Raw genomic sequence first — 18,464 nt, 5'->3', positions numbered from 1 at the left:
CAAATAAAAATTCTGACTTTTTAAGCATAAAAAATGAAATTTTATTTTTTGCAAAAAACAGGCCACCCGGATGTACGTTTATTTGAGAGGAGGAGGATTAAATTTTTGAAAGCACTAAAATTTGTAAATATGCTAGTTATATAATAATATGCATTATTTTAAAAAATAAAAATTAAAGCACGTTAAAATCTTTTTTGATGAATTTTTACAAAAGCTACTCAGGATAATGCAAGATATGAGTAGTTAAACATAAATTTCAAATCAGATTTTACTTATAATAAATATTTTAAATTTCTGAAAATTAAGTTCAGATCGACTCTATACGTAGTAAATACTAAATAAGGTGCCAAAAACCTATTAAACAGTATCAAAACTATCAAGATTGTAATGTTTTTGAAGAAAAATTTATAGAATTATGGACTTCAAACAGATATTATGTAAATAAAAATAATATAATGAATTTATTTATTCGTATAATAGCAGTAATAAGTCGATTATTCACTTCTACTTCTGAGATTTGAATTTAATTTCGACAGAAAAAGAGATTCAAGAGGAAAATACTAGGGGATACAAACAGCCACCATGACAGGATTATTATGGAGCCAAGTTGTACTTTTTGATATTTTTAGAGTTTTCCTACCTATTTAGGTACCAAGTTATTGCTTAAAAATTAAGGTTCTAAATTCTGAAGTTTACATGATACTCCCGGGCGCACCCTTAATGGACTATCATTAATCCAAAATTCAAGTGAATAAGTTTCAGTTTGGATGTTTCCTCTGAATGTTGAGAAATTACATGTACCTGAACTTCCATCAAGGACACTACTATATGATGAATATTGACTGCATTTATTGTTTGTGCTATTGATATTGGAAATAATTATATCACCCCATGCAATACCAAATGTATAACTTCCTGTTGATTCACTTTCTCCGCAATTAGAAACAGAAACATCAATTGCGTAGTTTTTATATGAAGAATTAGATTTAGTCCATTGTCTAAATGCCATGTAACTGTCTGCTATTGATTTATAATAGGCTGTTCGTTGTTGTACAAATTGTCCTTCTTGTTTGCAGTAATAGAGAACAGATCCACCACCAACATTTGAAGTGGAACTACAACTGTCAAATATAGATTTTTCGAGTAATGTGGAAATGCTGTTACTTCTTAGGATGTAAATTGCACCATTTTCTTTGCATTCTTTAAATAAGCAATTGGTAATGTAATAACTTTTAGAACTTGTTGTATCTGAGAATGATGCTCCATTATTTATTTGTACAAGTTTGGAATTATGATCAAAATATTGGTACCAGCAGAATCGAAGCTGTGCTTTAGTTCTTGAGATCAGTTTCTAAATGTATGAACGGTTTATTAAAAAATGCATGTGATGATGGAAAAATGATGTTAAGTCTTGTTCCAAGAAAAAAAATGTTATAATGAAAATTGTCAAAAAATGCCATTAAGGTCGAAGAAAAAAATTTTTTGGCGACCTTATAACAAGTATTGACAATTTTCATTATTTATATATATGTTTATAGGAAAAAAGTTTTTTTTTGGGTCAATAAAATTAAAAAATAATGATAAATATAGTATTGACATACATCATAGAATATCTCAAGGGACTTTAATTTTTGTCATTTTAGAGAAGCCTTAATGAAATGTGATATGAAATTGTGAGAACCTCATAGAATATTTTGACTACTTTATCTTAATTTTAACTAGTAAATTATTTTTTAATTTACTTTGTTGTCAAGCAAACGCCACGAAGGACCCAATGAATAGCGAAAAGCTTTGGATCAGCTGTCTGAAGTGGGATAGAAATGATATAGTTAAGATCAGTACGCTGAGAGCTCTTGTAGATAGGAGCCATGTAAGTTCTATCCTTAGAAAGTGGGATGACTGGTGGTGGTTTAGCCTTTGGATCTCTTTGTGAAGTGCCTAACTTGATGAGTGGCATTTCGTTTCTGAGATCTGTAACGAGCTTCTGGGACTTGCCCTTTCCTGTGACTGAAACAAGTTCAGCCAAACCGTATGTTGTGTTAGAATTAGCGCCGACTGTCTTGATCCATCTAGCGCCTTCGAGCCAGAATCCGCGGCAGTAGACAGAGACAATTGTTGGGCCATTGACTGGCTTGTCGTTGTCTCCCTTTGTAGAGCGTCCACCGAGTGGCTGGACTTCTGAATCGAGTGATGTCTGGTCGAGCTGCCAGCCAGCGTTGGCACGGACTGTTTCCTGTCTGAGTGATGTGACGAAGCCACCTGGGTTGAACATACCACCGAGCCAGAATGTATCCATCTTTGTGCCCTGTTGGATCCATGTGTTGTACTGCTGGTATCTGGCCTTGACTTCGTCGAACCAGCCCTTGAGTGTATCAGCTGGCCATGAGATTCTGAGCCAGTGTCTTGGGATACGGCCATCGAACAATGAGTTCATAGAGCCGTACAACTGATCGTTCATGACGATTGTACCATCGATAGCAGCCATGAGATCTGTGAGTGTTGATCTAAGAACCTTGAGAACGTTCTGCATACGCTCTATCTCCTGCTTGGCGCAGACGTAGAGTGGCTTGGAACCATTGTCTACGACAGTCTTTCTGACTTGTTCCATGTTGAAGTTCTCTGGAACTTGTGGCAACAATTCCTGGCAGCGCTTCATGACGACGTCTTCACGTGTCATGCCGCCGACAGAGGACTCCTTTGGCTGGATATCGATGATCTTCTGGAAGATCTCGTCTGCCTGGTCACGTCTGAGCTTGACATCAGCGATTGCGTTGAGGCCGAATACCTCTGGAGGATCGTTCTGTGGCAAGTTCTTGATGGCGTCGAGGAACTGGTTGACGTTGATGCAGTCGAGAATTGGGTACTTGCCGACTTCCTTTGGATCAGCACCACTGACATCGAAGTACTTCTGGGCACCTGGAACGTTATCGAAGACACGTTCGTTGTTGAAGTAGTTCTCACCAATGGCGTTGATGAGTCTGCGGTCGAGTTCATCTGTGACACGTCCACCGTAGTGGATTTCGCAGATGCCGTAGCGGACTGTCTGCCAGAAGGACTGCTGGAAGACGTTCGGGTTGGTGTTCGGGTTCGGGGAGACTCTCTGTGCGTCGACAATCTGGGCTGAGCAGAAAGCGAGTGAAGCTGTGAAGTCGGAGTGGTTGAATTCGTATGGAATGCACCATCCGAGTGGTCCGAATTTACGACGTTCCTGAACTGTTGTGTTGAAGAATGCAAGAACGTAGATGAGTCTACGCCATTCGGAGACTTCGAGCTGCTCGATTGTCTGCTGGTTGAGAGAAAGGATTGTTCTCTTGAGGTTGGCCTTTGCACCGGCTGGTGGCTCGTTTGTGAGCTTGATGGAGAGCTGAAGGAGGTTGACTGGGAATCTTGGATTTGGCTCTGTTGTGATCCAGAGTCTGTAATCTGGGTGGACTGACTTGACCTTCTCCTTCTCTGGCTTCTTCTGCTCGCCTTCCTTGGCTGGAGCGGCTGCAGCACCGGCATCTTTGGCCTCTTCCTTCTTCTCTTGAGCGTTGGCAGTGTTGGCAATGTCTGTCTTGTACATTTCGAACAAGGCAGCCATGTACTTGAGACCAAGGTGGCAGTTCTGGAGAAGAACCCACTCACCCTTGTGCTTGGCGTTCTGGATAGCTGCTTCAGCGATTTCTTCACGGCCCTGACCCATGGAGATGGAGCTGATTGGGATCTTAGCCTTCTTAGCTGCTTCTTCGACAAGTGGTGTTGGATCGGAACCTGCAGAAAGCAAGTAGATGACTGGAGACTGGTTGCCTGCTTCTGCGGAGATGACATCGAGTGATGGCATTGTGTATTCGAGGAATTCCTTGCCAAGGACTTCTCCGATGTACTTGTTTGCAGCGAAGATAGCTCTATCTGGTCTGATACATCTGATGATGACTGCGTTGTGGAATGGTGTCATGTTCTCGCAGATGTGTGGTGGCTCCATGTTTTCTGGTGCCTGAGATTCCATGAGTTCCTTCCACTTTGGAACTTGGTCTGTGATCTCTGTGAAGTGTCCCTTGAACAATGAGATCTGTGACAAGGCCAAGACGTTTTCTTTGACCTGTGAGAAGATGTCTGGTAACTGGACATCGCCCATCTTGTCACCGCCAGAGAAAGCAGCGCCACCCTTGAGGAAGATCTGATAATCGTTGAAGTCGAAGACGTTCAATGACAACTGGATCTTGAGGGCTAATTGGAGTGTGAACAAGAGCTTATCCTTTTCGTAGAGACCACGGACGATGTATGTGAAGCAGAGGTATGTCAATGTTTGGATGATGTTTGCGATACGTGTCTGTGTCATTGGATCCGGAGGAGCTTCTTCAATGGCCTGGAAGAACTTTCCTAAGAACTGGTTAAGAGAAATCTGGTACATGTAGTTGACGTTTGCGAGATCTTGGATCAAGAAGTAGATGACAGCACCACGAAGAGCGACTGGCATGTACTCCTTACGTGAGTTTTCGATCTTCTGGTTGGTTGTCATAGCCTCGTTAAGAGACTCTGTGTTCTCCTTGGATGTGACTTTTGTGGAGTTAAGTGTTGTGATAAGGGATGTGTTCTCCAAGAGATCGCCCTTTGATGATCTGAGCAAATCGAGAAGCTTGTTTTCGAGATCGACGAGTGATGCCTTGAGGGCAGCGACCTTTGCGAGAAGACGCTGTCTGTCGATTTCGAGGGACTCCTTTTCTCTGAGAATAACGAGGTTGAGAAGCTGTTCCTGAAGACCGTTCTGTGTGACGGAGAATTCGATGACAGAGCACTTTGCGAATGTTTCTGGCGAGAACTTCGGGTTGGCGAGCTTAGTTGTGAAGTAGAGTGTGAAGCCCTGGTAGACTTCGACATCCTTACCACCAACACTGACGTTGATGGAACGACCAACCTTCATGTAGTTCTTTGCGAGAATGTTATCGAGAATTGGATCAATTTCTTCACCGCAATCTTCAATGAGAAGTGGGCGACCTGACTGCAAAGCGTTTTCTAAGTGTGTTCTGAAGTATTTGTCTTCGAATGATGTGACAATAAGGTCCTGCTTGTGTCTGTTCATAATCCAACTGTGTGCCTGACCCTGTGGATCGATAAGCAGTGGATATGTTGGAGCGTTTGTTGAAATGACACCGTTCTGTCTTGAAAGTTCATCTGATGGCAAACCTTGGAGCTGCCATGTATCGAGTGTTGCTTCTGTAACGAACAGCGAGATGATATCGATCTGTCCTTGAGACGGGATCTGGTTCGAAGCTAGGATGTTCGGCCATGCCTCGTTCAAGAAGTGCTGTCTCATGACGTGGTTGAACATACCGCAGTATGAGTTGAAGGCAGCACCGATTGTTGCGTTACCGACTGTCTTGAGAATGGACTCTTGGAGCATGGAAGCTTGTGTCTCCCAACGGCTCTTTTCGTTGGAAAGAGCGTCGATAAGAGTCTGAGCGTCCTTGAGCTTCTTTTCTGTTGCCTGGGCACGCATTGTGCACTCGTTCTGCTTGCCGAGAGCTGCATCGTAGTTGCGCTGGAGTTCATCAAGTGCGCGCTGCTTTTCAGCAAGAGCGTCTTCGAGAACCTTGAGAGCTGCTTCGGCCTTGTTGAGGGATGCTGTAGCCTGATCCAACTGAAGCTTGAGTGGTCTAACACCCTTTTCGACTGCATGGTACTTGCAAACGTTGATAACCCATGAGCAGATACCACCTGCAGCTGTGGAAGCCTTCTTAGCGACTGTTGGATTGAAGATTGGGCATGTTAAGTATGGCTGGAGAAGATCGATCTGTTCGTCGTTGATCTGATCCTTTGGATAGTTGACAAGTGTCTGAAGAAGTGTTGTTGATTTACGGTAGTTGTTACCGTATTCGAGAGATGGAGTCATGAACTGGAATGTGCCATCCTTTGTGGACAACTCTTCTGGTGTGTATGGGAGAATCTTGTCGTACAAAAGGATACAAACTGCATCGAACACCAACATGATGACTGCACCAATCTGTGCGTAACCCTTAAGTTCGTTCATATCACCTGATGTGAGGGACTGAAGGGCCTTTTCTGCTTCGATCTTAGCTGGCATAGCATCTTGTAACTTGGCGTTAGCGTCTTCTTGCATGACAGCAATCTTGTTCTTCTCGACTTCCTGTGCATCCTTCTGTGTCTGGACTTCTGCAGCTTGTGTTTCTGCTTCAGCTCTCTTGACAGTAACGACATCAAGAATCTGCTGTGCTTCAGCGGACTTCTGGGCGACAACTGCCTTTTCTTCGCTGAGTTTGGACTTCATGTTAGCGACAGAAACCTTAGCATCTTCGATCTTCTGGAGACCTTCCTTCATACGGTTTGCATCATCCTGAATCTTCTCGAGCTGTGTCTGATACAATGTCTTGAATGAAGAAAGGAATGAAAGGTAGGACTTTGGAGTAACGAATGTACGACGTCTGAATCTGTTGAAGTAGTCTTCGCAGCCTTGTTCAACGGACTCGTGGATCAAAGCGAATGTCTCGGAAAGACGTTCCTTGATGTCGCTGTCCTTTGCGATGATGTCGATTGGCTTGAGGAAGTTCTCGACGACGGAGTAAAGACCCTGGTGAGGCCAGTGTGTGAACCAGTCGATTGTGCAGCCGCTGAAAAGACCTGGGAACTTGAGGTTGCGCTTTCTGAACTGTTCGCCGACTGGTGAGAAGCAAAGAACGATGTGAAGGTTGGATCTGACACGGTTGATGAAGTAACCGTAAACGTTTTGATCTGTATCGACTTGTCCGCGGCATTCCTTGATGAAGATTGGACGCATTTCGGACATGAGAGCTTCGTATGTATCACGGTAGAACAAGTTAGCGATTTCACCTGTTGTCAAGATGTTGTTGATGAATTCGAGGAATGATTCCTGCTTGACTTCGTTATCTGTGAAGATGAATGTTGTTCTCTTGTTGAGGACACCTGCCTGTCTGTAGAGTTCTCTGATATCTGTGAGGAAGTCGTTTGTACCGTAGTTACGGCCTGGAGTGACTTGGAAGATGTTGTAGCCGAGAATTGTTGAGGCAAGGCGTGTAAGTGACTGCTTACCAGAGCCACCGACACCGACAAGAAGAGCGTGGCCACGTGGCATGCCGATGATACGGGCAATACGGACAAGGTGGTTCATAGCATCATCGAAAAGAACGAGATCGAGTTTCTTGCCCTTTGTTGATGGCTTGGAGTTGAACTCGTCCATGAATTCGCGGCATCTCTTGTTGAGGGCATCGAATGTGGAGACTTGCTCGTAGATTCTTGGAATCTTGGAATCTTCGACACCTTCGTATTGAGAGTAATCTGGATCGTGCATGAATGAGCACCATAATCTTGTGGATGCTTCGCGGAGTAAGTGCTCGTATGCGTCACCAAACTTCTCGCAACCAGTCTTTACGATGGCTTCTGAGAACCATGCCTTATCCTGGTCTGTTGTGAACTTATCTGGGAAGACTCTGAAGCACTCGTGAGCCCAGAGAGAAACGAAGAGTTCTGGTGTGTTGACTTCCTTCGATGTGACCTGTAACATGCCTTGTGTGACACGTGAAAGATCACGAAGGTTGAAGACGTAGTGGAACTTGGCTGGTGTTGGAAGCATTCTTCCCTTTGTGGCGGACCAGATGGCGTGTGTTGCATCGACAGCTGTGCCTGCGAGGTTGCAGATGCTCTGTGAGAAGCCTCTTTCTTCGACGAAGAAGCCCTTGAGAATTGTAGCGTAAATTCTGTTGATTGATGCAACATCTGGTAATGTGTAGTTGAAGACAGAGAAGTGTCTCTTGAGTCTGTCTGGAACATCGTTACGACCACCACCTGGTGTGCACATGGCTGCGACGAACTGTGTGTTGATAACTGTGATGAACTCACCTGGCTTTTCGAGTGAATAGAAGCCGGAATCTTCCATCAACTGACGGACAATTTCGTTTGTGACCTGGTCACCCCACTCGTTGATTTCTGGCATGGAGATATCATCGATGAAGACTTCCATGCGCTTGCCACCGATTGGGCCGTAGGAAGAACCGATTGTCTTCTCGAGGACGGACTCAATTGATGTCTGGAAGAGATATGGTGTTGTGGCAGATGAGAAGTTGAAGACCTTGGAAACCCAGCGCTCCTTATCGAATGTGTTCAAGAATGTGTTGATTGTAGCTGTCTTAGCAGTACCAGAGTCACCGAACAAAAGGATGGAGCGGCCGGACTGTGCGAGCAACTGAAGAAGGTACTCGATCTGTGTGTTGTTGATTGTTGGAACGAGGATGGATGCGAATTCTGGTGTCTCCTTCTTCGGATACTCGTATGTCTTGAGTCTTTCTTCCCAGTTAACCCATTCACCGCCAGACTTGAGATCGACGACGTAATCGAAGAGCTTAGCCTTGTCGATGGATGATGGAATGGAAGCTGCGTATTCCTTGCAGAGCCACTGTGAGAGTTGTGCACGGCCATCGAGATCGAGGAAGCCGCCGAATGCCCACATGGCAGAGAAGATCATGAGCTTCTTGAGGATGGCTGGATCCTGGCAGTTGAGTTTGATGAAACCATCAGATTCTCTGGATGTGATCATGGCCTCGAAGATGTGGAGGATTGTTGTGATGACGTGGACCTGTGATGTCTTCATGACCATCTTAAGATGCTTGAAGACATAAGCGAAGAGCTTATCGAATGAAGAAATGAGTTCTGGGAAGATTCTTTCGATAGCCTTGAAATCTTCGCGCTTGGACCATGACATAGCGAGTGGACGCCATGTGAGAATGTGTGATGGAACGTAAATCATACCTGCACGAGAAACTGTAGCTGGTGAAGCGTTATCGAGGGAAGACATTTCGAAGAGAAGCTTGACTGTTGGAGCCATAGGAAGTCTATCACCGTTAGCCAATGTAAGTGTCTTGTTATCATCAAGAACGGAGTTAAGGTTTTCGATCCAAATGGCATCGACTGGGCCATCGAGGCCGAGCCAGACGTTCTTGTTTGTCTTCTTGCAGGCCATACGCCAGAGAGAAGAGAAGATACCATCTGTCCAATCGTTGGATGATGGATCGAGTGTACCGAACATCTGGGAGGATGTGATAGCCTTTGGATTCATTCTGACGAACTCGTGTGGGCAGCGAACTTCGGAGTAAGCGAGGATAAGCATCTTAAGCAATGAAGACTTACCTGAGCCTGATGGGCCAAGGATCATGATGCCGTGACGAACTTCGCATGTTTCCTGAAGCTGCATGGCCTTTGCCATCCACTCTGGGAATGGATCGAGACCGTGAGCGACAGCGTTTTCGATGATGGAGTTCTTGATGGCCATATCTGGTTGTTGATCTGGTTTCTTATCGAAAACATCCTGAAGCAAGTCGAGGAAGAGTGGTTCATCATCGTCGACAAGCTTAGCAAGGTTCATGTTCATAAGAACACGGTTGAGAAGTTCTTGTTCGTTCATTGTTGGGTTGTTGGCACGAACTTCCTTGGAGAAACGAAGAACGGAAAGAATGTTACGAAGACCCCAGTCGTAGTGGATCTGCTTGGAAAGCTGCTCTGAGCAAAGAGCGTAAAGAAGGGCGAACTTGTCGGAAAGTGACATGTAGTCCTGGAAACCGGATGAAGCGAGTTTGACCTTCATGATAAGACGCTTGTCTGGAACCATCATAGCGACCATACGGAATTGAATCTTCAAGTTTTCTGGAAGTTCCTGACGACCAGCGTAACCTGGGTTCATTGTGATGAAGATAGCGACTCTGTTATCTAATTCAACCATGTTACCATCGACGAACTTGAAGATACGCTGTCTTTCACGGCAAGCGTTGAAGATTGTAGCGACTTGCTGAGCAGCGACGGAAAGAACATCGAGTTCAATACGGTTGAACTCATCGAAGTCACCCCAGCAGCCTGCCTGAGCGAGACCACGGAAAATACGGCCGAGACCTTGGTTGTTCATCTGATCGGAGCAGTTGAAAACGACGCACATGATACCGAGAGCCTTAGCCATATCCTTAACTGTCTCTGTCTTGCCTGTACCGGCTGGACCAGCTGGAGCACCACCCATGGACAAACCGAGGGCCTGAGCAAGAGTGATGTAGCATCTATCTGTGAGTGGAGTAATAACGAGACGGCCTGTGCAGCCGAGGTATTCGTAGGAGTACTCACGCTCGACATCTGTGATGGCGATGATGCACTTTCTGCCTTCTGGCTTCCAGTAGTATCTCATCTGCTTCTGCCATTCGAAATCGAGTGGTGACTTGATCTTCATGTCAACAAGAGAGTTGTAGATATCTCTGTTGTGAAGGAAGAGAGTGATGAGAACTTCGATGTGGACAGACTTCAATTTCTTGGACTTATCGAGACCACCAGCGATTTCGACGAGTTTCTTGAATCTCATTTCGAATTCGTCCTTTGTCTCCTTGAAGATCTTCTGGTTCTTGCCATTAGCGCGCTTGAGTGTGTCTTCTGTGCGCTCTGTCCACCAGATCATCATAGCAAGAAGCATGATCTGTGCTGGGAAGTCTGCGTTGACCCACTGCTCGACAGTGAATGTCTGGATTTGTGTGGACATTTCTGTGCAGATGTTGAGCAATGTCTGGCGCATCTTGTTGATGAGGTCGTTGAGCCACTTTTCGACGTTATCCTGGGCAAGGAATGGCTGGTAAAGTTTGACCTTTTCACCTTCGCCGGATTCGAAACCGAGAATCTTGTTGTACTGCATCTGATCGAACTCGAGGTGTGTCAAGTTATCGAAGATGGAGTGGATGTGTGGCTGAATGGCCTGTGGATCTGATGCCTGACCGAGAATTTCGAGAATAACTGGTTCGGAAAGGAAGTAGAAACGTGGGAATGACTGACGCTTCTTTTCGATGTAGCCGGAAAGAGCCTTCTGGCACTTCTGGAGCTGTTCGAGCAAGTGCTTGAAGAGCTTGGCAAGGCCTTCATCGACGAAGCAGACTGTGACGACATTCTTGACATCAGAAGCGTTCTTCATGATTGTCATCCAGTTCTTGTTGATCTGTGCGAATGCCTTTGTTTCCTGTGTCATGTATTTAGCGATATCACCTCCTGAGAAAACGGCTTCGAGGTAGATCCACATGGACTGGACTTGCTGCCACTCTGTGATGACATCTCTTGAAACGGACAACTTCTTCATCCATGATTCGACTTGTGACTTGAAACGAGCGACGAATCTGTTGGAGTTAAGAGAGCTGAGAGCCATAAGAGAGTCTTCGATCTTTGTGATGATTTCGTTTGTTTCTGCACCCTTAAGAAGCATGTCCTGCATTCCCTTGTATGGAGAGAATGTGAACTCTGTTGCCTGCCAATCGCCTTCGATTTCTCTGAGCTTGGCTTCGATCTTGGCTTCTTGTGTAGCTGCGTTGCAGATATCCTGGACATCTTCCTTGAAGTTGAGAAGACCGGCGTCGAAAACGTGGCCGAGTCTGAAGACATCCTTATCTGTATCGATATCGACGTGTGTGAGCTTCTTGATTTCATCCCAGTGAACTGGCTTGACAGCTGGGTTAGAAAGTGCTTCAAGAAGTGGCATTGTGTCGACGAAGTTATCGATCTTCTGGCCGAGATCCTGGTAAGCAGCCCAACCTCTCATTTCGGCTGGTAAGTGACGTGTTCTTGTCTGGAACTCTGTCATCTTGACTTCGATGTCTGAGAACTTAACTTCGACCCAAAGGAAATCTCTGATTTGTCTTGTGTATGTGTTAACTTCGGAGTAAAGGTTGTAAAGTGTTGTTAAGTTCTTGAGTTGCTTAGCGAGAACATCGATTGAGTCCAATTTGGTCTTCTCGAGACCGAAGAGATCCTGACCACCGGAATATGTGATCCATCTCTTCTGGATGTTATCGAACTGGTGCTGAAAGATCTTGAGCTTCTCGGAAGCTTCAGCTGGTGTCAAACCTGGTGCCATAGGGCCTTCTTGGTTGTATTGGATTTGGAATTGCTTGAAGTCTTCGAGGAACTGTGCCATACCTTCGATAACTTGGTTCTTGAACTGAGGAGAAACCTTTTGGAGTGTTTCCTGTTGTTCCTGCTCGAGAGCGCGGAGTTTGCCCCAGTTGTATTGGATGTTATCGAACATATCGAGTTCTTCCTGTGGAACGGTGATTCCGTTCTTTGCGAGAAGGGAATAAGACTCTTCGATTGGAGCCATGAGCTGATCGTATTCAGCGGATTTCTCACGAACAGCCTTGAGAGCGTCCATTGTTGATCTGAGATCATCGAGTTGGTTGATGGACTTTGAAAGAGCGTTCTTCATCTTCTCGATGAAATCGTTGAGCTCCAACATCTTTGAGCGTCCGATCTTGTTCAAGAGATCACCGTATTTCTGCTTCCACTTCTTAGCTTCAGCGATGAGAGCACTTTTGACACCGGAGCAGTCGATGATGATTGGTCCGACGCGTGTCTTCTCGACAATGTCTTCGATCTTTGACTCGAGGAGCATGAAGTTATCCATCTTCTCCTTGATTTGGCGAATTGATGGATTTGTGGCTTCGAACTCCTGGAAGGACTTGTCGCCATCGGATTCCCAAAGGAATGAATACTCGTTGAACTTGGCTGTGTATTCGTTGATCTTCGGGATGAACTCCTTCATTCTGTTTGTCATTGAAATGATCAAAGCGATTGTTGGGTAATCTCTTGTGAGAGCGTTGAAGTAGTTCTGTGCTCTGAAGTCTTGGTTCTGAGCAACAGCGAGTCCGGCTGGTTCGCCTTCCTCGTCTATGTCTCTGTCCTTCTCTTCGTTGTGCTTCTCTGTCTTCTGCTGTTCCGGAGCAGATGGGAATCTTGCGAGAACGAATGTCTGGATGTCCTGTGTTGCTCTGAGCATTGCACGGACACCTTCATTGAGTGTTGATTGGATTCCGTTGATATCTGGGGATAATGTAAGATCTGGAACAGTTGGACGGAGTTCTGTTGAGAAGAGTGTTGGATCGTGTTCCTTAGCAGCTTTGAGGGCTTCGCATAAATCGTTCATTGAGTTCTTGAAGCACTTAACAACTGCTCTGAATGTGATCTCTTCGTATGTCTTGAACATTGACCAGACAAGGCTTCCTGTGACAATCATTGTGTTGTCTTCCTTGTTGTACTGGAAGAGTTGCTTTGGCTCTGACTTTCCGTCATCGTCTTCCTTCTTCGGATCGATGTCGGAAACTGTTGAAATAATGTTGATTATTTCGCAGACAGAGGCTTGGATACCTTGTACACGGGCATTGATCTTTTGGACAGCTTCAGCGGCGTGTGATGAGATTTCGTCGATGAAGTGCTGTGGATCAGTGATGTTCGACTTGAATGGTGGGCAGAGTGGTGTTTCTGCGATCTCCTGGAGTGACTTGTTGATTGAGAATGTGCGGATATCGTTGACTTTGTTGAGAACATCCTCAATTTGAGAGATCTTCTGCTTCAATGTCTCGATGTAGTTATCGATGTTAAGAGATGACCATGTTAATGTCTGGCCACCTGGAGCGATAACTGCTTCAAGCTTCATTTGGGCGTCTCTGAAGAGATCTGGGAATGTCTCTGTGATCTGGAAGAGAATTGTATCGTGGCGGACGAGTAAGTTCTGTAACTCAGTGCGGCATTTCTTGATGTGTGCCTCCTGAGAAACAAAGGACTCGAACTGTGGTGGTAAATCGAATTTGAAGCGGCAGAAAACGTTGGCTTCCTGGAAAATTCTGAGAACATCATGTGAGAAGTTGACAGTGAGAACGTGGTTAGAATCCATCTTGATCAATGTATTCTGCATTTCCTTCTTAAGAAGGGCAGCATTGTCCTGGAACAATTCATAACACTTCTTCTCAAGGTCGGCCAATTTGTACAATGTTGGGTTGTACTTGGCAACAAGCTTCTTGTTCTCGCCTTTATCGAAGACACCTTCGTGCTTCTTGAAAACTTCCATTGGACCGGTGATTCTGTCCATTAATTGACGAGTTCTGGCAATGCAACCGGCAATTGGTGGCATGTTCTTGATCTGAAGCTTCTTGTTGTTGAAACTGGAGGCCATCTGTTGTTGCTCCTTATCAACAAGGTCGAGATCTTCAGAATAGCGTGTTAATGTCTTTGTAAACCACTTTTCAAGCTCGGCCTTGCCTTGCTGGCGGGTCATTGTGCCGGAAAGCTCGGTATAGAGGTCGAGAGCGGCCATTGGAGTTGGTGTAACTTGGAAGGCATCGCTGATGATTTGGCGGATTTGAGTATCGAGTTGTACGCAGTTTGTTTGGAAGAGCTTGTAATCCTTTTGGAATGTTTGGTTACGTGGATCAAGCATCTTGTAGGAAACGCGCTTTGTAAAATCGATATCTTCAACAAATCTTGTAACAATTGGAGCCATACCTTCAAGGCGGCACTTGGAGAGGTTGTTGAACTCATTAATTGTTGTAAACAAGTTGATCAAGTAGTCGCAACGCTCAGAAAAGGCATCAAACTTACCGAAGATGATGAAATGCGTCTTAAGTTCGCGTGTTGTGTTGGAATCATCCTTCTTGTCTGATGACTTGCCTGTCTTGTTGAGGTCGCCTGTCTTGTTGGCTGGTTGTGTTGTATCGAGAGATGGAACCTTTGTCTTCATTGTGTTGTTGTAGCATTCCTGGTAGCGCTTGTTTAAATCAATGCACTCGTGGAACTTCTTAATGAGAAGAGTTCTGTCTTGCTCGTAAAGTTGGCCGCTTGGGCAGATGTAATGGACACAGGTGTTGATCATCTGGTTTGTAACCTTCTTAAGAAGGGTGCAGATGCGCTGTGGTGATCTGTAGTAGCGGGAGATGTTGTGGACCATGGATACTGATGTAATAAGTCCTGGAACGAGTTCGCCACACTCTGGTGGGTCGAGAGCGTAAAGAAGTTCAGTATACTTCTCAAGGGAAGTAAGATACTTAACGTTATCCTTAGCTTCGTTAGCAGATGCTGTAATCTTAGCATCAAGTTCGTTCCAAAGTGTAAGAATCGGTGGTCTCTTGATCTTAAGAACAGAGACAACGATTCTGACATCGTTGGACTTGATGGATTCGACGAGTGATGAGAAAATTGAGAGACGCTCGCGCCAGTAATCCATTTCGGCACGTGGACCACTGTCCTCGTCTTCTTGGCGGACTTGCTCGGTAACATTGAGAAGGCCTTGGATCTGTTCGCACCACTGTTGCATCTTTTGAGCAAATTTGTTGGTGATAGAATCATCGTGGGAAGCCTGGAGAAGGGACTGTGAATCGAGTGTAACACCGTGCATGTCGGCCGGAGGTTCTAAGATAACGGCCTTTGATGTAGCTTCAACTGTGGAGCTAATTGATTGAGACTTACGCTCGATGCCTGTGAGGATAATGTTGAGAGACTTCCTGTCAATGCCTTCGTCAGCTGAATCAAGTGCTGTACGGATAACACCGGAATAAGACTTTGAAAACATCGAGTTGAAGGATGAGATTGGATCTCCAGCAATAATGCCGGCAGCAACCAATTGATCGATGTTGTTGTTTGAGAGTGCTTGCTTGTTTTCCTTCTCAATTTTGAGGAAGTATGGAGTTAAAATGCATGACTTGCCTGGGTACTCAGAGGGGTCATCTGAGACTGTCATTTCTAATGGTTCTCTTGATGTAACGTAGAAGAAGAGAGCTGGTACCTCATCGTGAGTAGATAAGAAATTGTTTATCTTACTCATCTGTTCGCCTGAGAGGTTGGCAGCCCAGTCTTCGACAGCGTTGGAATTTTCGAAAAGAAGATTTTCGGCAATCTTCGTCCAAAGGAATTTGTAACGAGGATCAGCCATTATTAAAATGTAAAAATTTTGTCCGTTATTTATTTTAAAACAACTGCAAACAATTCTTTCAAAATGGAATATGAACTGATAGCAAAAGCCAAATGATTGCAAATTATCTTATTTTTGCGATCAATTTTTGATGAAAATTAATAACGATAATTTCATAAGAAAAGGCAGAATATTCTAACTATGCTATCTCAAAAGCTTAAGTTATAAAATTGAATATTTGTAGATGAAATGTCATGAAATGATTTCAAAATTTGCCAAATAAAGCAAATTCATACCTAAAACTACCAAAAAAATCATGAATCCGTAATATTTCAAAATTTTTCGATGTATTTGGTCCACAATATCTGAGCACAGAATAAAACACTAAAGTTTGCAACGAGATATTCTGAACAAAAAAAGTCAGGTTTTTTAAATTGAAGGAATTATCATTTATAGAATATAACTATAATATTTATATAAAAGTTGAGTTTGAAATGAATGAATTGGAAACAACGTTGAATAAAACGACAAACATTTAAAAATAATTATGACAACTGATACACATACAGCAGTGACTTATCTCACTTCGACTGTAATATTAATATGAAGCATTATTTGGTCTGAATATAAAATATTTTATGAACAAATATGTACTCTATTCATTCATATATTTTACTAAGTAAGATCATTCGCTATCAATATCCAGTCCAGAATATTCTTAGAATTAATGATTATGAGCTTGATATTTGTGTTGTAAAAGATTTTTTTATGATTCGTCTTTAATTGAGCATACTATGAGATGTATAAGCCTATCACATTACTCATTTATTCCAAAAAAAATTCAAAAAAAAACAAAAATAGAAAATCGTTGAAAATTTATTATGAATGAAGAAAATAGCTTTCAAGTGAAACCTCCTTCAAATAGTCCTAGTGGACGTCCAATATCCCTAAGAAGGAATGAAATTATCCAAAAAGATGGTCCAGAAATCCCATACGTTTGGACTCAGATTCAAAAAGAACAGAAAAAGATTATCGAAGCACCGAATGAAAGAGCAAAAGAGCAGCATAAAACAGATTTAGTTCTTAAAGTTCGTGCTGCTGTTGATAATCCAAAAAAAATTGAAGAAGATGATGATTCCGAAGTTGATGATGATATTATTGAAATAAAATCGAAAATTGATACTCTCTTAGACGAACACAAACATCGTACACAAGAAAATGAAACAAATTTAGTCGAATTAAGAATTGTTTTAGATAATCTTACATCTTCAATAGATCAAGACTCAGAAAACGAGCAAATTGACGAATCAACTAAATACATAGGCCAAGTTCAAGAAGGTCAAAACCGTTTACAAGAATCAATTAATTACCTTGTAAAAGGTGCTGCACAGTTATTCATGCAGAAAAATCACGTTAAGATCGAAAAATTACGTTCTGATATTAACGATATCACATTCTTGACATCACAAGTTGATGAACAAATTCGAATTAAAAATTCTTTACTTGAAGAGAAGTTAGATTCAATTGCAAAGATAGATGCTTCCAATGCAATACTCAGACGACGCATTGAAGGCACTAAGAATGAAATTCGCGCAATAGCTGGCCAAGATTTCGAAAATATTCCAGAACTTGCACGAACATACAACGATACAATGAAGAAAATACTTGAAGAAGAGACAGAGCTCACAAAACAGCTCTGGAATCTCCAGTCACAGCTTGAAAAAGAGAAAAAAGAACAAGTTCAAATGGGATTACTTTATCAAAAGGTGAAAGACCATCCAATTAGAGTTGCACAACTCACAGAAGAGATGGAAGCAAAGATATCACAGCTCAGATCTCAATTATACGAGAAAGAAAAACAAAATTCTTTAGAACGCGGCCAAACAGCTCTACAATACCAAACAGAGACACAAAGATTAGTAATGCAAGCAAGAAAGGAAAGAGAAGAACAACTTTTCTCATTGAAAACGACTCAAATTCAAAATTTGCTCCAAGCAGAGAAACAATCTCGAGATGATAAGATCAGATTGATAACAGGAGCCAACTCCAATCTCAGTGGAAACAAGAGCTTCAAGCAGAAGTTGATGCAATTCGAAAATGAATCAAAATCTTTAGTTACAGATTTCGAAAACTCTGTCAAACAGATAAAACAAGATTTCCAACAAGCAGAAAGGCGTGTTAAGAAAGAACAAGAGCAGCAGATACAAGAACTGGAAGAAAAAGGAAAACAAGAGCGAAAAGGATTAGAATCTGAAGTTTCCATGCTCGATGCGGCTCTTTCTGCCAAGAATGAACAATACCAACACAGTCAAGCCAAACTACAACAGCTCCAGGACCAATTAACTCAATTGAAAGAAAAAATCGCAAGAATCGAAGTAAATAACCAACAATTGGAAAATTCTCTGTACGGATCTACCAACAAAACAGAGGATTTGATGCAGATGCTCATAGAGAACGAGAAGAGGAAGGAAGAAGAGAAGAGACTCATCTGCAGAGAGTTGATGGAAAGTTTCTCAAGCCTTGCTTATTTCATGGTTTTGACTGGAGAAAAAGAAGGTGATTGGGTGGAAGAAGCAAAGATCTGCTACAAAGAGGCAATAGATGCATGCGAATCATCTAACAACATGCATGTTCCGGTGCCTTTCGAGAGAAGCCGTCCTACACTTCAGGATGTGTTGAATTCAAGAAAATCAAAGTCAAAGAGAAGAAAATCTTTTAGTTAAATTTGTCTTTTTTTGTATGTATGTAAATATTAATATCATGA

The 18,464-nt window shown here is 43.2% G+C and overlaps 2 protein-coding genes across 2 annotated transcripts, besides 1 other annotated feature; one reads left to right on the top strand and one right to left on the bottom strand.

Annotated features, from left to right (window-relative positions):
• Positions 1 to 717: part of a mobile genetic element that runs on past the window's edge.
• Positions 718 to 1,603: 886 nt separating this feature from the next.
• TVAGG3_0983110 (dynein light chain binding) lies at positions 1,604 to 15,721 on the bottom strand (the record flags this gene model as incomplete). The annotated part of the gene is made up of 1 exon (XM_001323761.2): positions 1,739 to 15,721. One exon carries the CDS (start codon positions 15,719 to 15,721, stop codon positions 1,739 to 1,741), a length of 13,983 nt encoding a protein of 4,660 aa, XP_001323796.1.
• An 850-nt stretch (positions 15,722 to 16,571) lies between these two features.
• Positions 16,572 to 18,463, top strand: TVAGG3_0983100 (uncharacterized protein; the record flags this gene model as incomplete). The annotated part of the gene is made up of 1 exon (XM_001323760.1): positions 16,582 to 18,423. The coding sequence occupies one exon, from the start codon at positions 16,582 to 16,584 to the stop codon at positions 18,421 to 18,423; it is 1,842 nt and encodes a 613-aa protein (XP_001323795.1).
• Position 18,464: the final 1 nt, after the last annotated feature.

This window comes from Trichomonas vaginalis, chromosome I, assembly GCF_026262505.1.
Source record: "Trichomonas vaginalis G3 chromosome I, whole genome shotgun sequence".
Classification (NCBI taxonomy): domain Eukaryota; phylum Parabasalia; order Trichomonadida; family Trichomonadidae; genus Trichomonas; species Trichomonas vaginalis.
The sequence above is the reverse complement of the archived record's forward strand: the minus strand, read 5'-3'. Positions and strand labels throughout refer to the sequence as shown.